Source organism: Bufo bufo, chromosome 3 (assembly GCF_905171765.1).
Source record: "Bufo bufo chromosome 3, aBufBuf1.1, whole genome shotgun sequence".
In the NCBI taxonomy this organism is placed as follows: domain Eukaryota; kingdom Metazoa; phylum Chordata; class Amphibia; order Anura; family Bufonidae; genus Bufo; species Bufo bufo.
In genome coordinates, this window is record NC_053391.1 from 378,691,484 (window position 1) to 378,713,735 (window position 22,252).

General features: G+C 43.7%; 1 protein-coding gene across 1 annotated transcript in view; it reads left to right on the top strand.

Annotated features, from left to right (window-relative positions):
* NLE1 (notchless homolog 1) overlaps positions 1-21,836 on the top strand; it is a 52,769-nt gene extending 30,933 nt beyond the window's left edge. Inside the window, exons 9-13 of the mRNA XM_040424693.1 lie at positions 1,275-1,321; positions 9,329-9,531; positions 10,328-10,487; positions 21,026-21,096; positions 21,480-21,836. Coding sequence (XP_040280627.1) covers positions 1,275-1,321; positions 9,329-9,531; positions 10,328-10,487; positions 21,026-21,096; positions 21,480-21,492 — 494 coding nt within the window. The 3' untranslated portion in view covers positions 21,493-21,836. The remainder of the gene's footprint in view (positions 1-1,274; positions 1,322-9,328; positions 9,532-10,327; positions 10,488-21,025; positions 21,097-21,479) is intronic.
* The last annotated feature ends 416 nt before the right edge of the window (positions 21,837-22,252 follow it).

The window sequence follows — 22,252 nt, forward strand, 5'->3', positions numbered from 1 at the left end:
CCTCCCTTGTTTCCCTCAGGCCCAGTGACATCACGAAAAGTATCACTGGCCTGGGCGGAGCTAAGCTCCCTTAACTTGAAGGGAGCTTAGCCCCGCCCGGGCAAGTGATGCTAGTCGTGACATCACTGGGCCTGCAGTAAACGTTGAAGTCTGTGGCATTACTGTAGCCCCTCTGCCTTCTCAAACAACTGATCAGCGGGGTTCCCGACTCCCGGGTGTCGGACCACCGCCAATCGGTTAAGAAGAACTGCAGAACCCCTTTAAGGTGGCGATACCTGGTTTTGCAATTTTTTTAACACCAGAAAACTGGGGTGGGGGTAATAACTAGCTCGTGAATTCCTGCTGATGGTATTTTCTGACATGTTACAGTGACCTATTAGATGATCTAAGTACACTTTTATATTTATTAAGACTGTAATTATTGTGTATTTTTCTGGCCATATCAGTGGGTCACATTGTAAGGCCTCATGCACACGGCCGTTGGGCGGCCGTGGCCATATTGCGGCCCGAAAACGGCGGGTCGGCAATCCACAGCTGCCGACCGTGTGCACCACACATCACGGATGCGGACCCATTCACTTGAATGGGTCCACAATTCCGGAGATGCGGAACGGAGTCACGGAACACCGGAAGCACTACAGAGTGCTTCCGTGGTGTTTCTTTCCGTTGTACAGCACCGCAAATAAATATGACATGTCATATTTTTTTGCGGTGCGGACAAACCATGGACCCATTCAAGTTAAATGGGTCCGGCGCGCTGCATGGATGTTGCCCGTGCATTGGAGACAGCAATTGCGGTCCCCAATGCACGGAACGGCCGTGTGCATGAGGCCTAAGGCTGCTTTCACATATCCAATTTCATTTCTGGTTTTGAGATCTGGCAGAGTATCTCAAAACCGGAGGAAAAAGCTCCAGTTTGATTTAAAACAACCAGCTGCATCGGTTACGTTCAGATGCGGTCGTATTAAATTGAAAGTTAAGAAACAGAATGCGTCCCTAACATTATTTTAAGTCAATGGGCGCCGGATCAGTTGTTTTTTTCCCCCGAAAAATACAGATCAGGAACCATTGACTTACATTGTTTTTAGTGCATTCTGATGCACTTCGTTCTGGTTTGTTCAGTTTTGTCCCCATTGACAGTGAATGGGGACATAACTGAAGTGTTTTCCGACGGTTTTGAGATCCCAATGAATGGGTGCAATTTCACTGAAGCATATACAATACCTTTTTAATTTTAATGAGCACTGAACATGAATATTTTTGTTACAATCTAGTGGAGCAGCTGAAAGAGAAGGCTCTACAGAGATACAATCAAGTCCGGGTGAGTGTTATGGGTAAAGGCTTCAAAGTTTGGAAATGTTTTGCATATTTTTTGTGTAATTTTGCTTTTGTTGATTTTTGTGGTAAAAGTATATTGGATGAAAATAAATCCTAATGAGTTCTAGGGGGGGGAAAAAAGAGTGTGACAAAAGAAACATAGTAACATAGTACATAAGGCCGAAAAAAGACATTTGTCCATCCAGTTCGGGCTGTTATCCTGCAAGTTGATCCAGAGGAAGGCAAAAAACCCTGTGAGGTAGAAGCCAATTTTCCCCACTTTAGGGGAATAAAAAATTCCTTCCCGACTCCAATCAGGCAATCAGAATAACTCCCTGGATCAATGACCCCTCTCTAGTAGCTATAGCCTGTAATATTATTAAGCTCCAGAAATACATCCAGGCCCCTCTTGAATTCCTTTATTGTACTCACCATCACCACCTCCTCAGGCAGAGAGTTCCATAGTCTCACTGCTCTTACCGTAAAGAATCCTCTTCTATGTTTGTGTACAAACCTTCTTTCCTCCAGACGCAGAGGATGTCCCCTCGTCACAGTCACAGTCCTGGGGATAAATAGCTGATGGGATAGATCTCTGTACTGACCCCTGATATATTTATACATATTAATTAGATCTCCCCTCAGTCGTCTTTTTTCTAAAGTGAATAACCCTAATTTTGATAATCTTTGAGGGTACTGTAGTTGCCCCATTCCAGTTATTACTTTAGTTGCCCTCCTCTGAACCCTCTCCAGCTCTACTATGTCTGCCTTGTTCACTGGAGCCCAGAACTGTACACAGTACTCCATGTGTGGTCTGACTAGCGATTTGTAAAGTGGTAGGACTATGTTCATATCACGGGAATCTATGCCCCTTCTGATGCAATCCATTATCTTATTGGCCTTGGCAGCAGCTGCCTGACACTGTTTTTTGCTGCTTAGTTTGCTGTTTATTAAAATTCCTAGATCCTTTTCCATGTCAGTGTTACCGAGTGTTTTACCATTTAGTATGTACGGGTGACTTGCATTTTTCCTTCCCATGTGCATAACTTTACATTTATCAGTGTTAAACCTCATCTGCCACTTATCTGCCCAAGCCTCCAATCTATCCAGATCCCTCTGTAGTAGTATACTGTCCTCATCAGTGTAAATTACTTTACACAGTTTAGTGTCATCTGCGAAAATTGATACTTTACTATGCAAGCCTTCTACAAGATCATTAATAAATATATTGAAGAGAATAGGGCCCAATACTGACCCCTGAGGTACTCCACTAGTAACAGTGACCCAATCTGAGTGTGTACCGTTAATAACCACCCTCTGTTTTCTATCATTGAGCCAGTTACTTACCCACATACAGACGTTTTCTCCCAGTCCAAGCATTCTCATTTTATATACTAACCTTTTATGTGGTACAGTGTCAAATGCTTTGGAGAAGTCCAGATATACGACATCCATTGATTCGCCGCTGTCAAGTCTAGAACTTACCTCCTCATAGAAACTGATTAAATTAGTCTGACATGACCGATCCCTCACGAAGCCATGCTGATATGGTGTTATTTGCTTATTTCCGTTGAGATGCTCTAATATAGCATCTCTCAGAAAACCTTCAAACAGTTTACCCACAACAGATGTTAAACTTACCGGTCTATAGTTTCCAGGCTCTGTTTTTGGCCCCTTTTTGAATATTGGCACCACATTTGCCATGCGCCAATCCTGTGGGACATTCCCTGTCAGTATAGAGTCTGCAAATATCAGAAATAAGGGTCTGGCTATGACATTACTTAATTCCTTTAGGATACGGGGGTGTATGTCATCCGGTCCTGGCGATTTGTCTATTTTAATCTTTTTAAGTCGCTGATGTACTTCTTCCTGGGTCAGACAGGACACTTTTAATGGGGAATTTATTTTTGCATTCTGCATGTCATCTGACAATTTATTTTCCTCAGTGAATACATTGGAGAAAAAAATATTTAACAGCTTTGCTTTCTCCTCGTCGCTCTCTGCGACTCCCCCCTCATTACTCTTTAAAGGGCCAACACCTTCAGATTTATACTTTTTAACATTTATATAATTGAAGAACATTTTTGGGTTAGTTTTACTCTCTTTGGCAATTAATCTCTCGGTCTCTAGTTTGGCCGCTTTTATTTGTTTTTTACATGTTCTATTTTTTTCCTTATAGTTTTTCAGTGCTTCCGTGCTACCCTCCTGTTTTAGTGTTTTATATGCTTTCTTTTTGTCATTTATTGCTTTCTTTACAGTTCTATTTATCCACATTGGTTTCTTTTTGTTCCTTAACCTTTTATTACCATACGGTATGTACCTCTCACAATGAGATTTTAGGATGTTTTTAAAGATATCCCATTTTGTGTCTGTATTTGTGAGGACTTTGTCCCAGTTAGTTAGGCCTATGGCCTCTCTTAGTTGGCTAAATTTAGCTTTTTTGAAGTTTGGTATTTTTGTTCCTCCCTGTAGAAACGCTCTTTTGAAAGATAATTGGAAGGTTATTACTTTATGGTCACTATTTACCAGGTGTCCCCCAACCTGCACGTCTGTTGTTCTGTCAGGTCTATTGGTTAATACTAAGTCCAGTATGGCCGTCCCTCTAGTCGGGTCCTGAACCAGTTGGGAAAGGTAATTGTCTTTGGTTATTGCCAAGAACCTGTTTCCCTTATGAGATATACAAGTTTCAGTTTCCCAGTCTATATCTGGGTAGTTGAAGTCCCCCATAATAACCACCTCATTATGATTTGCCGTCTCGTCTAGCTCGTTTAGTAGTAGATTTTCTGTGGACTCTGGTATATTAGGTGGTTTATAGTAAACTCCTATTAGTAATTTATTGTTGTTTTTAGCTCCATGTATCTCTTACCACAGTGACTCCACATGTTCATGTCCCTCACTTATATCTTCTCGGACTGTGGGCTTTAGACAGGACTTTACATAAAGGCAGACCCCTCCCCCTCTCCGGTTTTGACGATCCTTTCTAAACAGACTGTAACCTTGTAGATTAACCGCCCAGTCATAGCTATCATCCAGCCATGTCTCAGTTATTCCCACTATGTCATAGTCCTCCTCACACATCACTAATTCCAGTTCACCAGTTTTATTAGTCAGGCTTCTGGCATTAGTATACATACATTTGAGAGGTTTATGTATATTTTTTACCCTACACCTTTCCTTCTGAACTGTTCTAGTCCCTCCTTCCATTCCTCCCCCATTCTTATTACCTTGCCTCCGGTCTCTAACTGCACTATCTTCCCCTCCTATAAGGTAATTCCCCCCCCCCCCCCCCCCCCAGTCCCTAGTTTAAACACTCCTCCAACCTTCTAGCCATCTTTCTCCCCAGCACAGCTGCCCCTTCCCCATTGAGGTGCAGCCCGTCCCTACGGTAGAGCCTGTAGCCGATAAAAAAATCGGCCCAGTTCTCCAGGAACCCAAACCCCTCCATCCTACACCAGTTCTTGAGCCACTTGTTAATCTCCCTAATCTCCCGCTGCCTTTCTTGTGTGGCTCGTGGTACAGGCAGTATTTCGGAAAATACTACCTTTGAGGTCCTTGCCCTTAGCTTTTGACCTAAATCCCTGAAATCATTTTTAAGGACTCTCCACCTACCTCTAACTTTGTCATTGGTTCCGATATGGACCATGACTGCTGGATCTTCTCCAGCCCCTCCCAGTAATCTGTCAACCCGATCCGCGATGTGTCGAACTCTAGCACCAGGAAGACAGCACACTGTTCGGCGATCACTGTCTTTGTGACAGATTTCCCTATCTGTTCCCCTAATAATGGAGTCTCCCACTACCAGCACCTGTCTGGCCTGCCCTGCTCTCCTGGTTCCCTGCTTACTGGAGCTGTTATTCCCCTGACTGGCAGAGGAAGTGTCCGGCTGCGGCAGTGCCGTCCCTGGACTGACATCCCCCTCATCTGCCAAACGTGCAAACTTGTTGGGGTGTGTCAGATCAGGGCTAGCCTCCCTGGCACTCTTCCCTCTACCCCGCTTTCTAACTTTTACCCAGCTAGCTACCTCACTTTCCTCAGCCTCCTCACTGTCACCCTCCCCCTCATCTACCCCAAAGAGTGCTTGCTCGGTGAGAAGCAAACTCTTTTGCAAATTATCAATGCCTCTCAGTGTTGCAACTTGCCCATTTAGAGACTCGATCTGCGATTCCAAACGGGTAATTTGCTCACATCTAGAACAAAGATATACACCCTTGAACTCCTGTTCCAGGACTGCATACATCATGCAAGATGTGCACTGGACTGCGTTGTAAATTGTGCAACACACACTAAATGGGGATTACAACAGTAAAAAAGTAAAACAGTATAAATGATTTAGATTTAGACCCTGTCTGCTGTAGTCGAAGGACCACGTAAAATTAAGCCAACAACACACAAGTAAATTATATCCAACCTTAGTTTCCAAACTACTTTTCTTAAACTCCTTGTTTTTTAACTCCACTTAATAAGAAGCCACTTAGTAGAGCAAGCCTCAGGAAGAGCAGGCTCTATTTTTGAGTCAACGGAACAAGGGATTCCCAACCAGTCTCCCAAGCTGGTACATGCCAAGCCTTAAGCTGCTTATCTTCTGCGATCTGACGAGTGCAGGTACATTCAGCTTAGAATAACCGTAGGGCAGAGATTTACCATGTAGATATTAAATACCATATACAGTACTATTTATCATACAACCATAAGATTAGAGTGGCTGTACTTTCCCAAATTTTCATATAATAGAGAATGGTGTAACTAGCAAATTTCAGAATCTTTTCATTTTAAAAAAATGTCTGCAGCCACGTGAAAAAAGCTGCAAAGCCATGGCCACTAGGGGTCTCACTTCCACCTAAGTTGCAGCCCAAGTCTGTCCCTGGTAATAGAGAACTGCTTCTACACTACAAAGTGATCCCTCAAGATACAATGGCCTCAGGATACAATATTTTCAGCATACAATTGTCTTTTTTGACCCATCGTAAGTTAAAACTAGACTCCACATACAATGTCTCAGACCCAGATCCAACCACTCAAGGCCACTTTTTATTAGTTGCTAGTTAGCAGCTTTTCCTTACTGTTATATGTAAGGACTTGTTTTATCTCTTAGTTATCTGCTTATTTTTCTTCAATCTTCATTTTCTCTCATCTTGGATGACATTTTGGGGCTTTGGAAACGAGTACTCAACTTACAATGGTTTCAACATACAATGGTCGCCCTAGAACCAATTAATATTGTAACTTGAGGGACAGAGCCTTCTGTGTGTCCAAGTGATGTATCCCTCCTTATCTGACCTGTGAGTCTGGAGCTGAAAACTAACATAGTGAGAAGCAAGAAAAAGGATGTCGTAGCAATACAGTGCTGGCAGACTTAGGCCTCTTTCACACGGGCGAGTTTTCCGCACGGGTGCAATGCGTGAGTTGAACGCATTGCACCCGCACTGAATCTGGACCTATTCATTCCTATGGGGCTGTGCACATGAGCGGTGATTTTCACGCAACGCAGGCCTCATAGAAGTGAATGGGGCTGTGTGAAAATCGCAAGCAAGTGCGGATGCGGTGCGATTTTCATGCATGGTTGCTAGGTGACCGCGATGGGGAACCAATCTTTATTATTTTCCCTTCTAACATGGTTAGATGTATGTGAGAGGATACACACTGGGGTAGTGGGGGAGGTTATCTGCATTCTTATTGGTCTTGTCTGTCTCTGGTTAGCTGGATGTGAGAGGATACACACTGCTCTGGGGTAGAGGAGGAAGTTATCTGCATTCTGATTGGTCTTGTCTGTCTCTGGTTAGCCGGATGTGAGAGAATACACACTGCTCTGGGGTTCTGATTGGTCTGTCTCTGGTTAGCTGGATTTGAGAGGATACACGCTGCTCTGGGGTAGTCGGGGAAGTTATCTGCATTCTGATGTCTGTCTGCTAGACATGGTAAACATCATCACAGGAAGTGCAGCAGAGGCCATCTTAGGAAGATGCTGAAATAGAGGCACAGAGAAATATGGTTGCTAAGGGCTGAATACAGACATCAGAAATGTAAAAATAACTGAACTATAAAGCTTCATGAATATCTTCCCTTCAGCATCACATGAAGTGAAATGGCAGTTACACTTTAAGCGGTCTTGACTCAGACCTATCTGGGCACGGCGAATGCCCCAACCCAGGTGAACTGGATTTTCTTGCTTTATTCTATGAATATATCTATATTAGATATGAGTGAATCAATTCTATAGAATCAAAAAATTCAGATGTTATGGAATCGGAATATATATACAATGCACAGGTAGGGTGGCCAGACGTCCGGTTTTAGGCCGGACAGTCAGTTTTTGGTTTTTTTGGCTCCCTGTCCTCCGTCCGGCGCAGGGCCTGGACGGACACAGGGATGTCCACCCTTTCAGTAGCTCACGCTCAGACAGCAGCACTGCGCTGTCTGAGCGTGAGCTGCAGCAACTGACTGAGGCTTCTCTCACCCCCAGTCAGTCACTAGAGCCGCAGACATGGCTCCCTGCGGCTGACTGAGGGGGAGAGAAGCACCCGGGCTGCCCCCAGCTCACCTTCCCCACAGAAATTTCTTCCCTCTCCTTCCCCAGCCTGTGATGGGGGCGTGGCTTCACAGAGGTGGACGTGGCCGGTGAGGTCCGGCTTTCTTGGGTGAAGCCAGTGGCCACCCTATGCACAGCACTGTGCCTTGTATGCTGTGAGGAGGCAGTTCTTCTCTTCAAACAGTTGAGCTCCCAGAAAACCATTTTAAGGCGAATCAGATTTTACAGTGCATTCGAAAGTCTTCAGACCCTTTCACTTTCACATTTTCTTATGTTTCTAAAGTGAAAAAAAGAAGTTCAGAAAATAAAGTTTTACAAAACAAAATAAGTTTCAAGTAAAAAAAAAAAAAAAAAAAAAGCTTCCTTTTCCCAAAATAAAGTTAATTTTATTTTTTTTTAAAGTAGGGAAAAAAGAAAAGTATACATATTAGGTATCGCCGCGTCCGTATCGACCGGCTCTATAAAAATATCACATAACCTAACCCCTCAGGTCAACGTAAAAAAAAAAAAAAAAAAACTGCTAAAAAAAAATCTTTTTGTCACCTTACATCACAAAGTGCAACACCAAGCGATCAAAAAGGCGTATGCCCCCCAAAATAGTACAAATCTAAACGTCACCTCATCCCGCAAAAAATGAGCCCCTACCTATGACAATCCCCCCAAAAAACTATGGCTCTCAGACTATGGATAAACCAAAACTAGAGGAAGGACAGCACCACTTACTACAAATTCTTTGTGAGTCCAAATTTAAGCGGCGGTGCTCGCGATGTCAGGCCCCAGTCTGAAGGGCCCCTTAAATGCCAGGAAAGACTTCAGAAAAATCTCAGCACTCCAAATCTTGAATCAAATCCTTCTCTTTATTAGCACCGAAAAAAGCGACGTTTCGACACAGCAGGTCTTTTTCAAGCTACGGGCCTGTATCTTGAAAAAGACCTGCTGTGTCGAAGCGTCGCTTTTTTTGGTGCTAATAAACAGAAGGATTTGATTCAAGATTGGGAGTGCTGTGATTTTTCTGAAGTCTTTTCTCTCAGACTATGGAGACACTAAAACATGATTTTTTTTTTTTTTGTTTCAAAAATATTATTGTTTAAAACTTACATTTAAAAAAAAGTATACATATTAGGTATTTCCACATCTGTAAGAACCTGCTGTATAAAAATATCAGATGACCTAACCCCCTCAGGTGAACAATAAAAATGGCAATTTGCGGACCGCAAAACCACAACGGCCTTGTGCAGGAGCCCTTATTGTGTGTTCACTGTTGCTCTAGAAATCTAAGTGTGCACTTTTTTTCTAGAAATCAAAATTATTTGATAATCTGATCTTTTTTTTATTTTGGTGCATTTCTTTATTTAGAATTGTATAATGACTTATGTTTTGTTTAGGTTTAATTCCTTGTCAACCAAGTGTGGAGTAGGATCTCACCTGAGACTTGCTTGCAAAGAGTATATTTTCTTTTCTTTTTTTACATTAACTTGTCTCTAACAGGGAAAAGATCCTGAGAGGCTTGTGTCAGGCTCTGATGACTTCACATTGTTCCTCTGGGCTCCAGCTGAAGATAAGAAACCTTTACAGAGGATGACAGGTCACCAGGCTCTCATCAATGAAGTTCTGTTCTCTCCTGACACCAGAATCATTGCCAGTGCCTCCTTTGACAAATCCATTAAGTTATGGGATGGAAAAACTGGAAAGTAGGTGATTTTTATCTTTTTTCCCAGAGAGAGTGTGCTACTCTCGTTTGTGGGTTGTGTCTGCTGTTGCAGCTCTTAAATTGGCTGGAAGTTGACTGCTTTACCGGATACAGCTCCAGGACAGGAATAGTGCTGTATTTGGGGAAAAAAACTACTTTTTTAAAAATCTCCTACAACCCTTTTGTATCTGTAGTAGTAATCAGACAATAATTGCTGCCAGTGAGTTACAGTGAGTATTGAGCTACAGGTGCCTATGGGCATTAGACAAGAAATATGGTAAGAACGATTTGTCAACCTAAAGAAAAACTCCCAACATCAGTGGTGGATTTTAGATATGTTCTCTGGTTAATTTCCGGAAGCTGAGGTGCTAATGGTGGGCCATCAACATGTGCTGTTGGTAAACTGCAGTTTGCAGGGCATTTACACATGTCAGTGTTGTTGCCTGTTTCCTGGATCTCCTGTTAAATTTATTTTGAATTCATCATATCTTGCCATATTTTCATAGTCATTTTCTCCCAGACTACGCCCTTCATTAAAATTAATATAAAGGCTAGGAGCAGAGCATGCCAACATGTTGCATTTTATATTTCCTCCATGCAAAATTGCCTTTTGTGCATTATCCAATAAGGTTCTGAAGCCATGTCTATGGGAGTTACATAATAGTCATGAGAATGGGATATATTCATTCCCTGCAAAGAAAATAATGGACATGAAAATGCTAGTAGTTTTGCCCATTGAAGTATAGGTTTCTGTATGTTGTCATAATGAAATGTATTTTCTTTTTCCTGCAATGCAGGTATTTATCTTCCTTACGTGGTCACGTCTCTGCTGTGTATCAGATTGCTTGGTCTGCGGATAGTCGGCTTTTAGTTAGCGGAAGCAGTGACAGCACACTTAAAGTCTGGGACGCTAAGACCATGAAGTTGTTTGTGGACCTTCCAGGACATGCAGATGAGGTATTTTATACTCTTAAGTGTGTAGGAAGATTTATCAAAACTGGCATAAAGAAAAACTGGCTTAGGGCTCTTTCACACTTGCGTTCTTGTCTTCCGGCATAGAGTTCCGTCGTCGGGGCTCTATGCCGGAAGAATCCTGATCAGGATTATCCTAATGCATTCTGAATGGAGAGAAATCCGTTCAGGATGCATCAGGATGTCTTCAGTTCCGGAACGGAACGTTTTTTGGCCGGAGAAAATACCGCAGCATGCTGCGCTTTTTGCTCCGGCCAAAAATCCGGAACACTTGCCGCAAGGCCGGATCCGGAATTAATGCCCATTGAAAGGCATTGATCCGGATCCGGCCTTAAGCTAAACGTCGTTTCGGCGCATTGCCGGAGCCGACATTTAGCTTTTTCAGAGTGGTTACCATGGCTGCCAAGACGCTAAAGTCCTGGCAGCCATGGTAAAGTGTAGCGGGGAGCGGGGGAGCAGTGTACTTACCGTTCGTGCGGCTCCCCGGGCGCTCCAGAGTGACGTCAGGGCGCCCCAAGCGCATGGATCATGTGATCACATGGATCACGTCATCCATGCGCATGGGGCGCTCTGACGTCACTCTGGAGCGCCCCGGGAGCCGCACAGACTGTAAGTATACTGCTCCACCGCTCCCCGCTCCTACTATGGCAACCAGGACTTTAATAGGGGTGCCATAGTAACACTGAACGCATTTGGAAGACGGTTCCGTCTTCAAATGCTTTCAGTACACTTGCGTTTTTCCGGATCCGGCGTGTAATTCCGGCAAGTGGAGTACACGCCGGATCCGGACAACGCAAGTGTGAAAGAGGCCTTAATTTCTGATATTAACAAGACAGATTCCTTTCATTTTTCAAATCTCCTTTGGATAATTAAAGGATTAATTTAATTGGTTGCCATGGGCATTTAAGCCAGTTTTCCTTTACACTAGTGTTGATAAATCTTCCCATGTCTTTTTTATAATTACATTGTTTTAATGGCCAATAATCTGCCCATGTAAATGGGCCTTTACCCAGTCGGCCTTCTATTTCTTGTTAGCCTACAGACATTAAAGGGGTTATCACACTATTTGTAAACTGGATGACCTGTCCTCTGATCAGTGGGGATCTGACACCCGGGACCCCAGCTTATCAGCTTCTTGAGAAGGCCCGGTGCTCCTGTGAGCTGATTAGTGGGGGTCCCGGTTGTCGGATCCCCACTGATTAGATGCTGATGACTTGTCTGGCGGATAGGTCATCAGTTACACATAGTTGGAAAACCCTTTAAGCATGTAATGGATGACTGCAGGATTGGGCAAAAAAGTTACAGTACTGGTGAAAACTGTACTTTTGCACCCAGATCCATAGTGTTTAGTGACAGTGCACTACATTCCTTCCGATAAACAGAATCCATGAAGACTAGAGTGGCAAACTAACTTAACATCCTGTTTTTGTCTACCAATAACACAAAACTCACCTCTCCAATTAATGATCAAAGAGCTGGTCGTCTAAATGACATTGTAATTTTCCTTCCTATGCTAACTCTTCATCACTTTCCTTGGAGTACATTTCAGATGTTCCGCTCCCCTAATTCATCAATTATAGGCTTGTGGCTGTTTTTCTTGTGTGCGCCTCTACTGCATTCCTCTACTTAAACAGGTTTTCCAGTACTTATTGATGGCCTATCATCAGGATAGATCATCAGTGTCAGATTGGTGGGAGTCCGACGTCCCACACCCCCATGACAAGGTCCTGTCCACTGTGTAGCGTCTATGCCAGGAGTGAATGGGAGCTGAGCTGCAATATGCTGGTGTCCTAAACTACATGGTGGATGGAGTTCACTTTACAGTTTCTGGTGGCTGGCTGGAACAGCTGATGGGTGGGTGTGCACAGGGTGTCAGACGGTCTTCACCAATCTGATATTGATGACCTCTCATAAGCATAGGCTATCAGCATCAATGTCCCGGGGAAACCCCTTTAATGTTTTCCCCACACAAAATTAAGGAATTATTGTATTAAAATCACAGAAGCACGCAGAGGTACCTAGGAGCAGGGTCTGCTCTCCTGAATGTACAGTGGATATAAAAAGTCTACACACCCCTGTTAAAATGTCAGGTTTCTGTGCTGTAAAAAATATGAGTCAAAGATAAATAATTTCAGAACTGTTTCCACCTTTGATGTGACCTATAAACTGTACCACTCAATTGAAAAACAAACTGAAATCTTTTAGGTGGAGGGAAGAAAACAAAAAAAACTAAAATAATGTGGTTGCATAAGTGTGCACACTTATAACTGGGGATGTAGCTGTGTTCAGAATTAAGCAATCACATTCAAAATCATGTTAAATAGGAGTCAGCATATACCTGCCATCATTTAAAGTGCCTCTGACTAAGGCCTCATGCACACGACCGTTGTGTGCATCCGTGGCCGTTGTGCCGTTTTCCGTTTTTTTTCGCAGACCCATTGACTTTCAATGGGTCCGTGGAAAAATCGGAAAATGCACCGTTTTGCAGCCGCATCCGTGATCCGTGTTTCCTGTCCGTCCAAAAAATAGGACCTGTGCTATTTTTTTAACGGACAACGGTTCACGGACTCATTCAAGTCAATGGGTCCGTGAAAGAACACGGATGCACACAAGATTGGCATCCGCATCCGTGGCCGTAGGTTACTTTCATACAGACGGATCCGAAGATCCGTCTGCATAAAAGCTTTTTCAGAGATGAGTTTTCACTTTGTGAAAACTCGTATCCGACAGTATATTCTAACACAGAGGGGTTAATTGTGCATATCATAGCCCCCTATAAGAGATCAGGGGCTGCCAGGCAGCAGGGGGCAGACCCCCCTCCCTCCCCAGTTTGAATATCATTGGTGGCCAGTGTGCGGCCCCCCCCTATTGTAATATCATTGGTGGCCAGTGTGCGGCTAACCCCCCCCCCCCCCCTCTATTGTAATATCATTGGTGGCCAGTGTACGCCCCCCCCCCTTGCCCCCCCCTATTGTAATATCATTGGTGGCCAGTGTGCGGCCTCCCGCCACCCCCCCCCTTCATTGGTGGCAGCGGAGATTCCGATCGGAGTCACAGTTTAATCGCTCTGGGGCTCCGATCGGTAACCATGGCAACCAGGACGCTACTGCAGGCCTGGTTGCCATGGTTACTTAGCAATATTACAATATTAAAAGCATCATACTTACCTGCTGGCTGCTGCGCTGTCTGTGTCCGGCCCGGAGCTCCTCCTACTGGTAAGTGACAGGTCTGTGCGGCGCATTGCTTAATGATCTGTCACTTACCAGTAGGAGGAGCTCCCGGCCGGACACAGACAGCGCAGCAGCCAGCAGGTAAGTATGATGCTTCTAATATTGTAATATTGCTAAGTAACCATGGCAACCAGGCCTGCAGTAGCGTCCTGGTTGCCATGGTTACCGATCGGAGCCCCAGAGCGATTAAACTGGGACTCCGATCGGAATCTCCGCTGCCACCAATGATCGGGCAGGGGGGGGGAGAGGGGAGGCCGCACACTGGCCACCAATGAAATTACAATAGAGGGGCCGCACACTGGCCACCAATGATATTACAATAGAGGGGGGGCTGCACACTGGCCACCAATGATATTCAAACTGGGGAGGGAGGGGGGTCTGCCCCCTGCTGCCTGGCAGCCCCTGATCTCTTACAGGGGGCTGTGATCAGCACAATTAACCCCTTCAGGTGCGGCACCTGAAGGGTTAATTGTGCTGATCACAGCCCCCTGTAAAAGTTCGGGTGCTGCCAGGCAGCAGGGGGCAGTCATGTACACAGTTCGTAGTATATTCTAACTAGAAGCGTCCCCATCACTATGGGAACACCTCTGTGTTAGAATATACTGTCGGATCTGAGTTTCACAATGTAACTCAAATTCGATGGTATATTCTAACATAGAGGCGTTCCCATGGTGATGGGGACGCTTCAAGTTAAAATATACCATCTTTTACTGTGGTATATGTCAGTCATTTGGAGGGCAAAGGGGGGGGGGGGGGAAGGGAAAAAACAAAGGGGGTAAAATGGAGGAAAAGTACTTGTATTCTCTTATCTTTATGACAAGCTTCTTTTTTCCCATGCTGTAATTGATATGTCTGATGTAGTTGCTATTCTGAACTGTTTTGTGTACAGTGTACTTGTACTTTTCTTTGAATAAAAATTATTAAAAAAAAATATATATACCATCGGATTGGAGAAAACTCCGATCCTATGGTATATTAATTCCTGACTTTACATTGAAAGTCAATGGGGGACGGATCCGTTTGAAATTGCACCATATTGTGTCAACGTCAAACGGATCCGTCCCCATTGACTTGCATTGTAATTCAGGACGGATCCGTTTGGCTCCGCACGGCCAGGCGGACACCAAAACGACTTTTTTTTCATGTCCGTGGAACCTCCAAAAATCAAGGAAGACCCACGGGCGAAAAAACGATCACGGAAAAACGGAACCCGTTTTTGCGGACCGCAAAAAAACGGTCGTGTGCATGAGGCCTAACCCCAAATAAAGTTCAGCTGCTCTAGTTGGTCTTTCCTGAAATTTTCTTAGTCGCATCCTACAGCAAAAGCCATGCTCCACATAGAGCTTCCAAAGCATCAGAGGGATCTCATTGTTAAAATGTATCAGTCAGGAGAAGGGTACAAAAGAATTTCCAAGGCATTAGATATACCATGGAATACAGTGAAGACAGTCATCATCAAGTGGAGAAAATATGGCACAACAGTGACATTACAAAGAACTGGATGTCCCTCCAAAATTGATGAGAAGTCGAGAAGAAAACTGGTCTGGGAGGCTACCAAGAGGCCTACAGCAACATTAAAGGAGCTGCAGGAATATCTGGCAAGTACTGGCTGTGTGGTACATGTGACAACAATCTCCCGTATTCTTCATATGTCTGCTATCACCTAGTGACTCCAATTAGGATAATGGAATCAACACCTTTGACCCCATGCTGGGTATAATGACCTCTGACCCCATGCTGGGTATAATTACCAGATGTTGATTCAGTTGCATATTTATTCCCAGAGAATTCTTGTACAGTCACTCAGAATTGAGAAAGCTCGTTCATTTTCAAGAAATCTACAGTAAGTCCAGTTGCCTTGATTTATTCTTTACAGATATACCATGACCTGGATAAATGAGAACCTTCAGACATATTCGTATGTCTGGGCTATGGGGTAGACAGGGCCGTCTTTAATATTGATTGGACCCTGGGCAAAAATTTACTTGAGCCCCCTGGATCCCGCCTTCCCACACCTTAGCAGGCAATCACGCCCTCCACCACAACACACACACAAAAAATCCACACATCTGGTAGAGTACAGTGAATGACTGTAAATACTTCCAGTTCTGAAGACTCCAACGGCTCAGGATCAGTGCTCTGGGCAGCTGGGCTCAGGCTGGAAGTGGGCACCGCTGTGCAGGATGGAGACCAGGGCTCGGCTCACCCTAGTGTTACAGTGCACCCCAGCACTCCACAGTATGCAGTATAGCACCCTATAGTATACAGCAACCCACAGTATTCAGTATAGCACCCTATAGTATACAGCAACCCACAGTATTCAGTATAGCACCCTATAGTATACAGCACCACACAGTATGCAGTATAGCACCCCACACTATACAGTACCCCACAGTATATAGTAGAGCAGTACAGTAGCCCACAGTATACAACACCTCACAGTATACAGTAGAGCAGTATAGCACCTCACCGTATAAAGCACCCCAAACGATACATGAAACAGCCCCCCACAATATACAGCCCCCCACAGTATACAGCACCCAACACTATACAGCCCCCCACACTATACAGTACAGCAGTATAGCACTCCACAATATACAGCACCCACAGTATACAGCCCCCGACAGTATACAGTACAGCAGTATAGCACTCCACAATATACAGCACCCACAGTATACAGCCACCCACACTATACAGTACAGCAGTATAGCACCCCACACTATACAGCACCCCACACTATACAGCCCCCCACGCTATACAGTACAGCAGTATAGCACTCCACAATATACAGACCCCCACACTATACAGTACAGCAGTATAGCACCCCACACTATACAGGCCCCCACACTATACAGGCCCCCACAGTATACAGTAGTTTACAGTATATTAGCAGAACAGCCCCTGTCACCTTTTTCTGATGTAATCTTCACAAATAAAGCTCCACAGTTAAGGCAAACTTCTACAGCAACACTGGTAGGACCTTGATGACCTCATAGCCATTTGACCAGTAATATTGCTAGGTTACTGGTCACATGTGATGATGTCATCTAAGGTCCTAGAGAATCACAGCTCTGACAGTACGCTGCATGGTGTGCCGGCAGGCAGGCATGGCAGCACCCCCTGTGTAGCTGACAGCCTGACACCCGGGGCAGTGGCTAGCAGGGTTCAAGAGGCAGCTGCCTTGGGCCCCCTAGGAGCAACTGGGCCCGGGGTAGCTGCCCCTTTTGCCCCTTGTTAAAGACGGCCCTGGGAGTAGAGTGGCAAGACGAAAGCCTTTTCTTACGAAGAAAAACATCCAGGCCAGGCTACATTTTGAAAAAACACATCTGAAGTCTCCCAAAAGCATGTGGGAAAAGGTGTTATGGTCTGATGAAACCAAGGTTGAACTTTTTGGCCATAATTCCAAAAGATATGTTTGGTGCAAAAACAACACTGCACATCACCAAAAGAACACCATACCCACAGTGCAGCATGGTGGTGGCAGCATCATGCTTTGAGGCTGTTTTTCTCCAGCTGGAACTGGGGCCTTAGTTAAGCTAGAGGGAATTATGAACAGTTCCAAATACCAGTCAATATTGGCACAAAACCTTCAGGCTTCTGCTAAAAAGCTGAACATGAAGAGGAACTTCATCTTTCAGCATGACAACGACCCAAAGCATACATCCAAATCAACAAAGGAATGGCTTCACCAGAAGATTAAAGTTTTGGAATGGCCCAGCCAGAGCCCAGACCTGAATCCGATTGAAAATCTGTGGGGTGATCTGAAGAGGACTGTGCACAGGAGATGCCCTCACAATCTAACAGATTTGGAGTGTTTTTGCAAAGAAGAGTGGGCAAAATGTGCAATGCTGAAAGAGGCCTAAGGGTGTGCACACTTATGCAACCATATTATTTTTTTATATATTTTATTTTTCCTTCTACCTAAAAGATTTTAGTTTGTTTTTCAATTGAGTTGTACAGTTTATAGGTCACATTAAAGGTGGAAAAAGTTCTGAAATGATTTATGTTTGTCATTTCTTTTTACATCACAGAAATCTGACATTTATTTTTAACAGACTTTTTATATCCACTGTAGATGCCCAACAGCATAGGTAGGTTTATAGTAGGACCTGCTTGACTAAGACCACCTTGGCGCGGGTAGGCGGGCACAGATGTGTTTTAATCAAAATATATTGGCTGAGAGTCTCAGATTTTATTATTAGTGAGGGATTAGTCCATATATATTGTTTGCATCTATTGTTTTTGCATTATTTTCTGTGATTTTAGAATTATTGTATTAAAAAGATTCTTAGACTTTTTTGGTAGGGAGAAAATTCTGTGCGACCCCATCAATATTGTGTTAAAGTTTGATCCCACATATACCCACATAGGGTGCTCATAAGATTGCTTGTATACATTGCTGTCTACCAGCAGGCTGAATATTTCATCTACAGAGCAGTGTGCATGGATGGGAACACCTGTGCTCTGCACATTCCCCCCTCCCATTGATTGACAGAGCAAGACATCAGGCTGAGGGCAAAGCTGTGTGCTAGCAAGTAAATATATATTCCATACACTATAGCTTCACCACACTGAGATGTGCTCAAAAAGTGAATCTACATATTACTGCTTTATTCACAGGCAGGATATATAATTACAGTAGAAAGACACCAGTTGTATGTGATTGCTTATAAGCAGAGAAAAAAAAAATATCTCTGTGGTGATGCTATAGCTTAGTGGTATTGTGGTTTACCATGCATGTACCCTAGATGTTCAAATCCCAGAAGATATACACATTTTTTCATAATTTTTTTTTTTTTCTTATTCAAAACCATATTAAAGGCTATACTATAATAAATAATATATATAATCAAATAATAATCAAAAGGCCTTACTATATTGAGAATGGTGTTTTTTTTTTTCTCTAATCCTGTTACCTATTTATTCAGACACAATATATGATTATAAAAAAAACTGTAATATTTATTAGCTTTCTAAAAAAACAAAAACATTATTCTCAATATAATAAGGACATAGACTTTTCTTATGGGATAAGGGTCCATTCACACATCCGCATGAATGGGTCCGCATCCGCTCCCCAATTTTGTGGAACGGGTGCGGACCCATTCATTTTCAATGGGGCCGGAAAAGATGCGGACAGCACACAGTGTGCTGTCTGCATCTGCACTTCCGTTCCGTAAAGAAAAGGCATTTCTATTAAAGTGCCTGGCATGTGCGGTCCGCCGGTGTCCGTGTTTTGCGGACCGCAAAACACTTGCGGAAGTGTGAATGGACCCTAAATGTGGAAGAAATAAAATATCTAAAGAGAAAATTTAGATTTTTCTCAAACCAGGGATCTTTACATGCAAAACCAACTACTACAGCACTAAGCTGTAGCATTACCACATAGAGAAAAGTGTTTTTTCTATGCTTATAAGCTGACACATATTACTGATGTCTTTATAATCGTATATGTTGCTTGTTAATAAAGCAGTAATATGTAGATAAGCTTTCTGAGCAGATCTCGATGTGGTGAAGCTACCGTATAGTGCAGGGGTCAGCAACCTTCTGCACTCCAGCTGCTGTGAAACTACAATCCCCAGCATGCAACATTAATTTCTATGGGAGTTTAGAGGAGACAAGAGTAAGTAGGCATGCTGGGAGTTATAGTGCCAGAGGTTGCCTACCTCTGCTATAGTGTATGGAATATATGATATTGCTAGCACACAGCTCTTGGACAGGGCTCTGCTCTCAGCCTCATGTCTAGCCCTGTTAATCAATGGGAGAGGGGCGGGTGCAGAGCACAGGGGGTGTTTATATAGCAGTTTTCAGATGATTCAGTCTCACCTCTGAGTGCTCAAATTGCTCATTTGCATATGAGTAAAAACACAGATTTCTCTGCAGCTTTTTATTAGGGATCGACCGATATTGATTTTTTTAGGGCAGATACCGATAATCTATGAACTTTCAGGCCGATAGCCGATAATTTATACCGATATTCTGCGAATTTTCATTTTTGAAAAAAAATAAAATTTCCTACACAAATCTGCTGAAAATTTATGTTTATTGTTAACGTGTAGGTTTTTTTCTTGTAAATCTTTCTTTTTCATTTATAATTAATATTTTGGTGTGTTTTTTTTTTTTTTTTTTTTAACTATTAGCCCCCTTAGGGACTAGAACCCTTGTCCTATTCACCCTGATAGAGCTCTATTAGGGTGAATAGGACTTCACACTCTCCCTGCTGCCCTGTGCTTTGTGCACACAGCAGCAGGGAGCTGACCATGGCAGCCAGGGCTTCAGTAGCGTCCTGGCTGCCCTGGTAACCGATCAGAAGCTGCCACTGCACCACCAATGAGAAGGGGAGAGGGGACCCTGTGGCCACTGCCACCAATGATTAATACTGGGGGGCTTGGGTGGGGGGCGCACTGTGCCACCAATGTTTTAATACTGGGGTTTGGGGGGGGGCGCACTGCGCCACCAATGAGAAGGGGAGAGGGGATCCTGTGGCCACTGCCACCAATGATTAATACTGGGGGGCTTGGGTGGGGGGCGCACTGTGCCACCAATGTTTTAATACCTGGGTTTGGTGGGGGGGGCGCACTGCGCCACTAATAAAGATACCTCTCTCATTCATTCATATACAGGAGGCGGGAGCTGGCTGCAGAATCACATAGCTGGCTCTCGACCTCTATGAGCGTTAGCTGTGATCTGCGGCACCTGAGGGGTTAACTACCGCAGATCACGGCTACCGCTCATAGAGGTCGGGAGCCGGCTATGTGATTCTGCAGCCAGCTCCCGCCTCCTGTATATGAATTAATGAGACTTATCTTCATTGGTGGCGCAGTGGCCACAGCCCCTCCCCTCCTCTTGTCCTCCCTCCTCTCATTGGCGGCAGCGGCACAGGGGGGAGGGAGACACTACTTCCTTCTCCCCTGTGCTGCTGAGGGAACACAGAGAGCGCTGTCAGCAGCGTGATCCTTGTTCCCAATACGTTATCGGTATATCAGCAAAATAGATGCCGATACCGATAACGTTCAAAATCCTGAATATAGGCCGATAATATCTGTAAAACCGATAATCGGTCGATCCCTACTTTTTATCATACAGACAAAAGAAAGTTATTGTGTTAATCAGCATGATGAGCCCTACCAGCCAGTATGCCTGGTTTAATAGGGTTAATACTGGGGACAGAGCCGCTTTAAATTCATTTGGCTGCTGTGCTGCCCAGCATGCTTTTTCTTTAGAGTTTTTAACTAGATATAAATGATTTCTTAAGTAAGCAGTGTGTTTTCTAATGTGTGTTTCTTGCCTTAGGTCTATGCTGTTGACTGGAGCCCTGATGGGCAAAGCGTAGCCAGTGGAGGGAAGGACAAGTGCTTAAGAATGTAAGTGCCACAATTTGTCTGTTACAGTTTGAAATGCTCCTGCCCAGCATTTTCAGAAGTAAAAAATATCAAACAGAATGAGAAATCGACACCATTATCATTTTTATGCATAGTAAATGTCTGCAGCTTGTGGATGCAATATGTAACATCTCACTTACTTGCCTAGTATTGTACTTTGGGGTGGATTCTACCCGCACAAGTCTGCAGGTAAAATTCTCAGCCATTTTAATCCTTGTTAATTCTTCCTAATGAAACAAATTGTCAAAAGTTGTTTATATTGTGGATATTTAGTTTCTATTAGCTCATTATTTTTCCCTAGATAGAACAGGACCACCAGATCCCCCACATCATACAGTCCATCACTATGTAACTTTCTATTACAGATGGAGACGATGAGTCCAGCAATGTACTGACATGGCTTGGAGAAATAGATCCGATCTTTCATTATGAAGATGGCCATTCATGCGCGTGGTCTGTAACAGCTTGACCAAAATACAGTGTAATCTGAAAGAAGACTTCTAAACCTATCACATTGGGATGGCATGTGTAACGTGCATATAAACCCTGCTATCTGTGAAAATGTGAGATTTACACCAGCGCTACAAATGTGATTAACACTGATATGTTCTCAAAAAGACTGAAGATGTAAATACACAGAGAAATGGAATATGTTGTTCTCTGCCTATATGGGCAGCAGTACAGTAATTTGCCATATTAAAACTTATTGAATGCCTTATGATTATGTGCATAATGAGAATTTAAAAGAATCAAATTGTCCTTCACTCAAGCACAGGCAGATTCCCTCACCAACTACCCAGCAGCTGCCAAGTATCCTTCACCATGAGACACATTTCTCATCATCAGAGGTTTTGATTAGAAGTGAAGGGGCATTTGAGTGCCAGGACCCTCTGGGTCATCTCTTGAGTGCTGCTGAACTTTATATTGCATATTATGATGCATAGGCAGCTTTTTTTTTTTTTTTTTTTTTTTTTTTAAACATGTTTTTATTTAAAGTTTTCCTCATAACATCAGTCATTTTACATTAGACAGATATGAAAACGCTTTACAGAAGAAAATCCCGCTTCCCTCCCAACCCTTTGCAATCTTATTTTTTTTTTTTAGCATAGCTTTAAGGGGCCCTTTCATGCCAAATGTG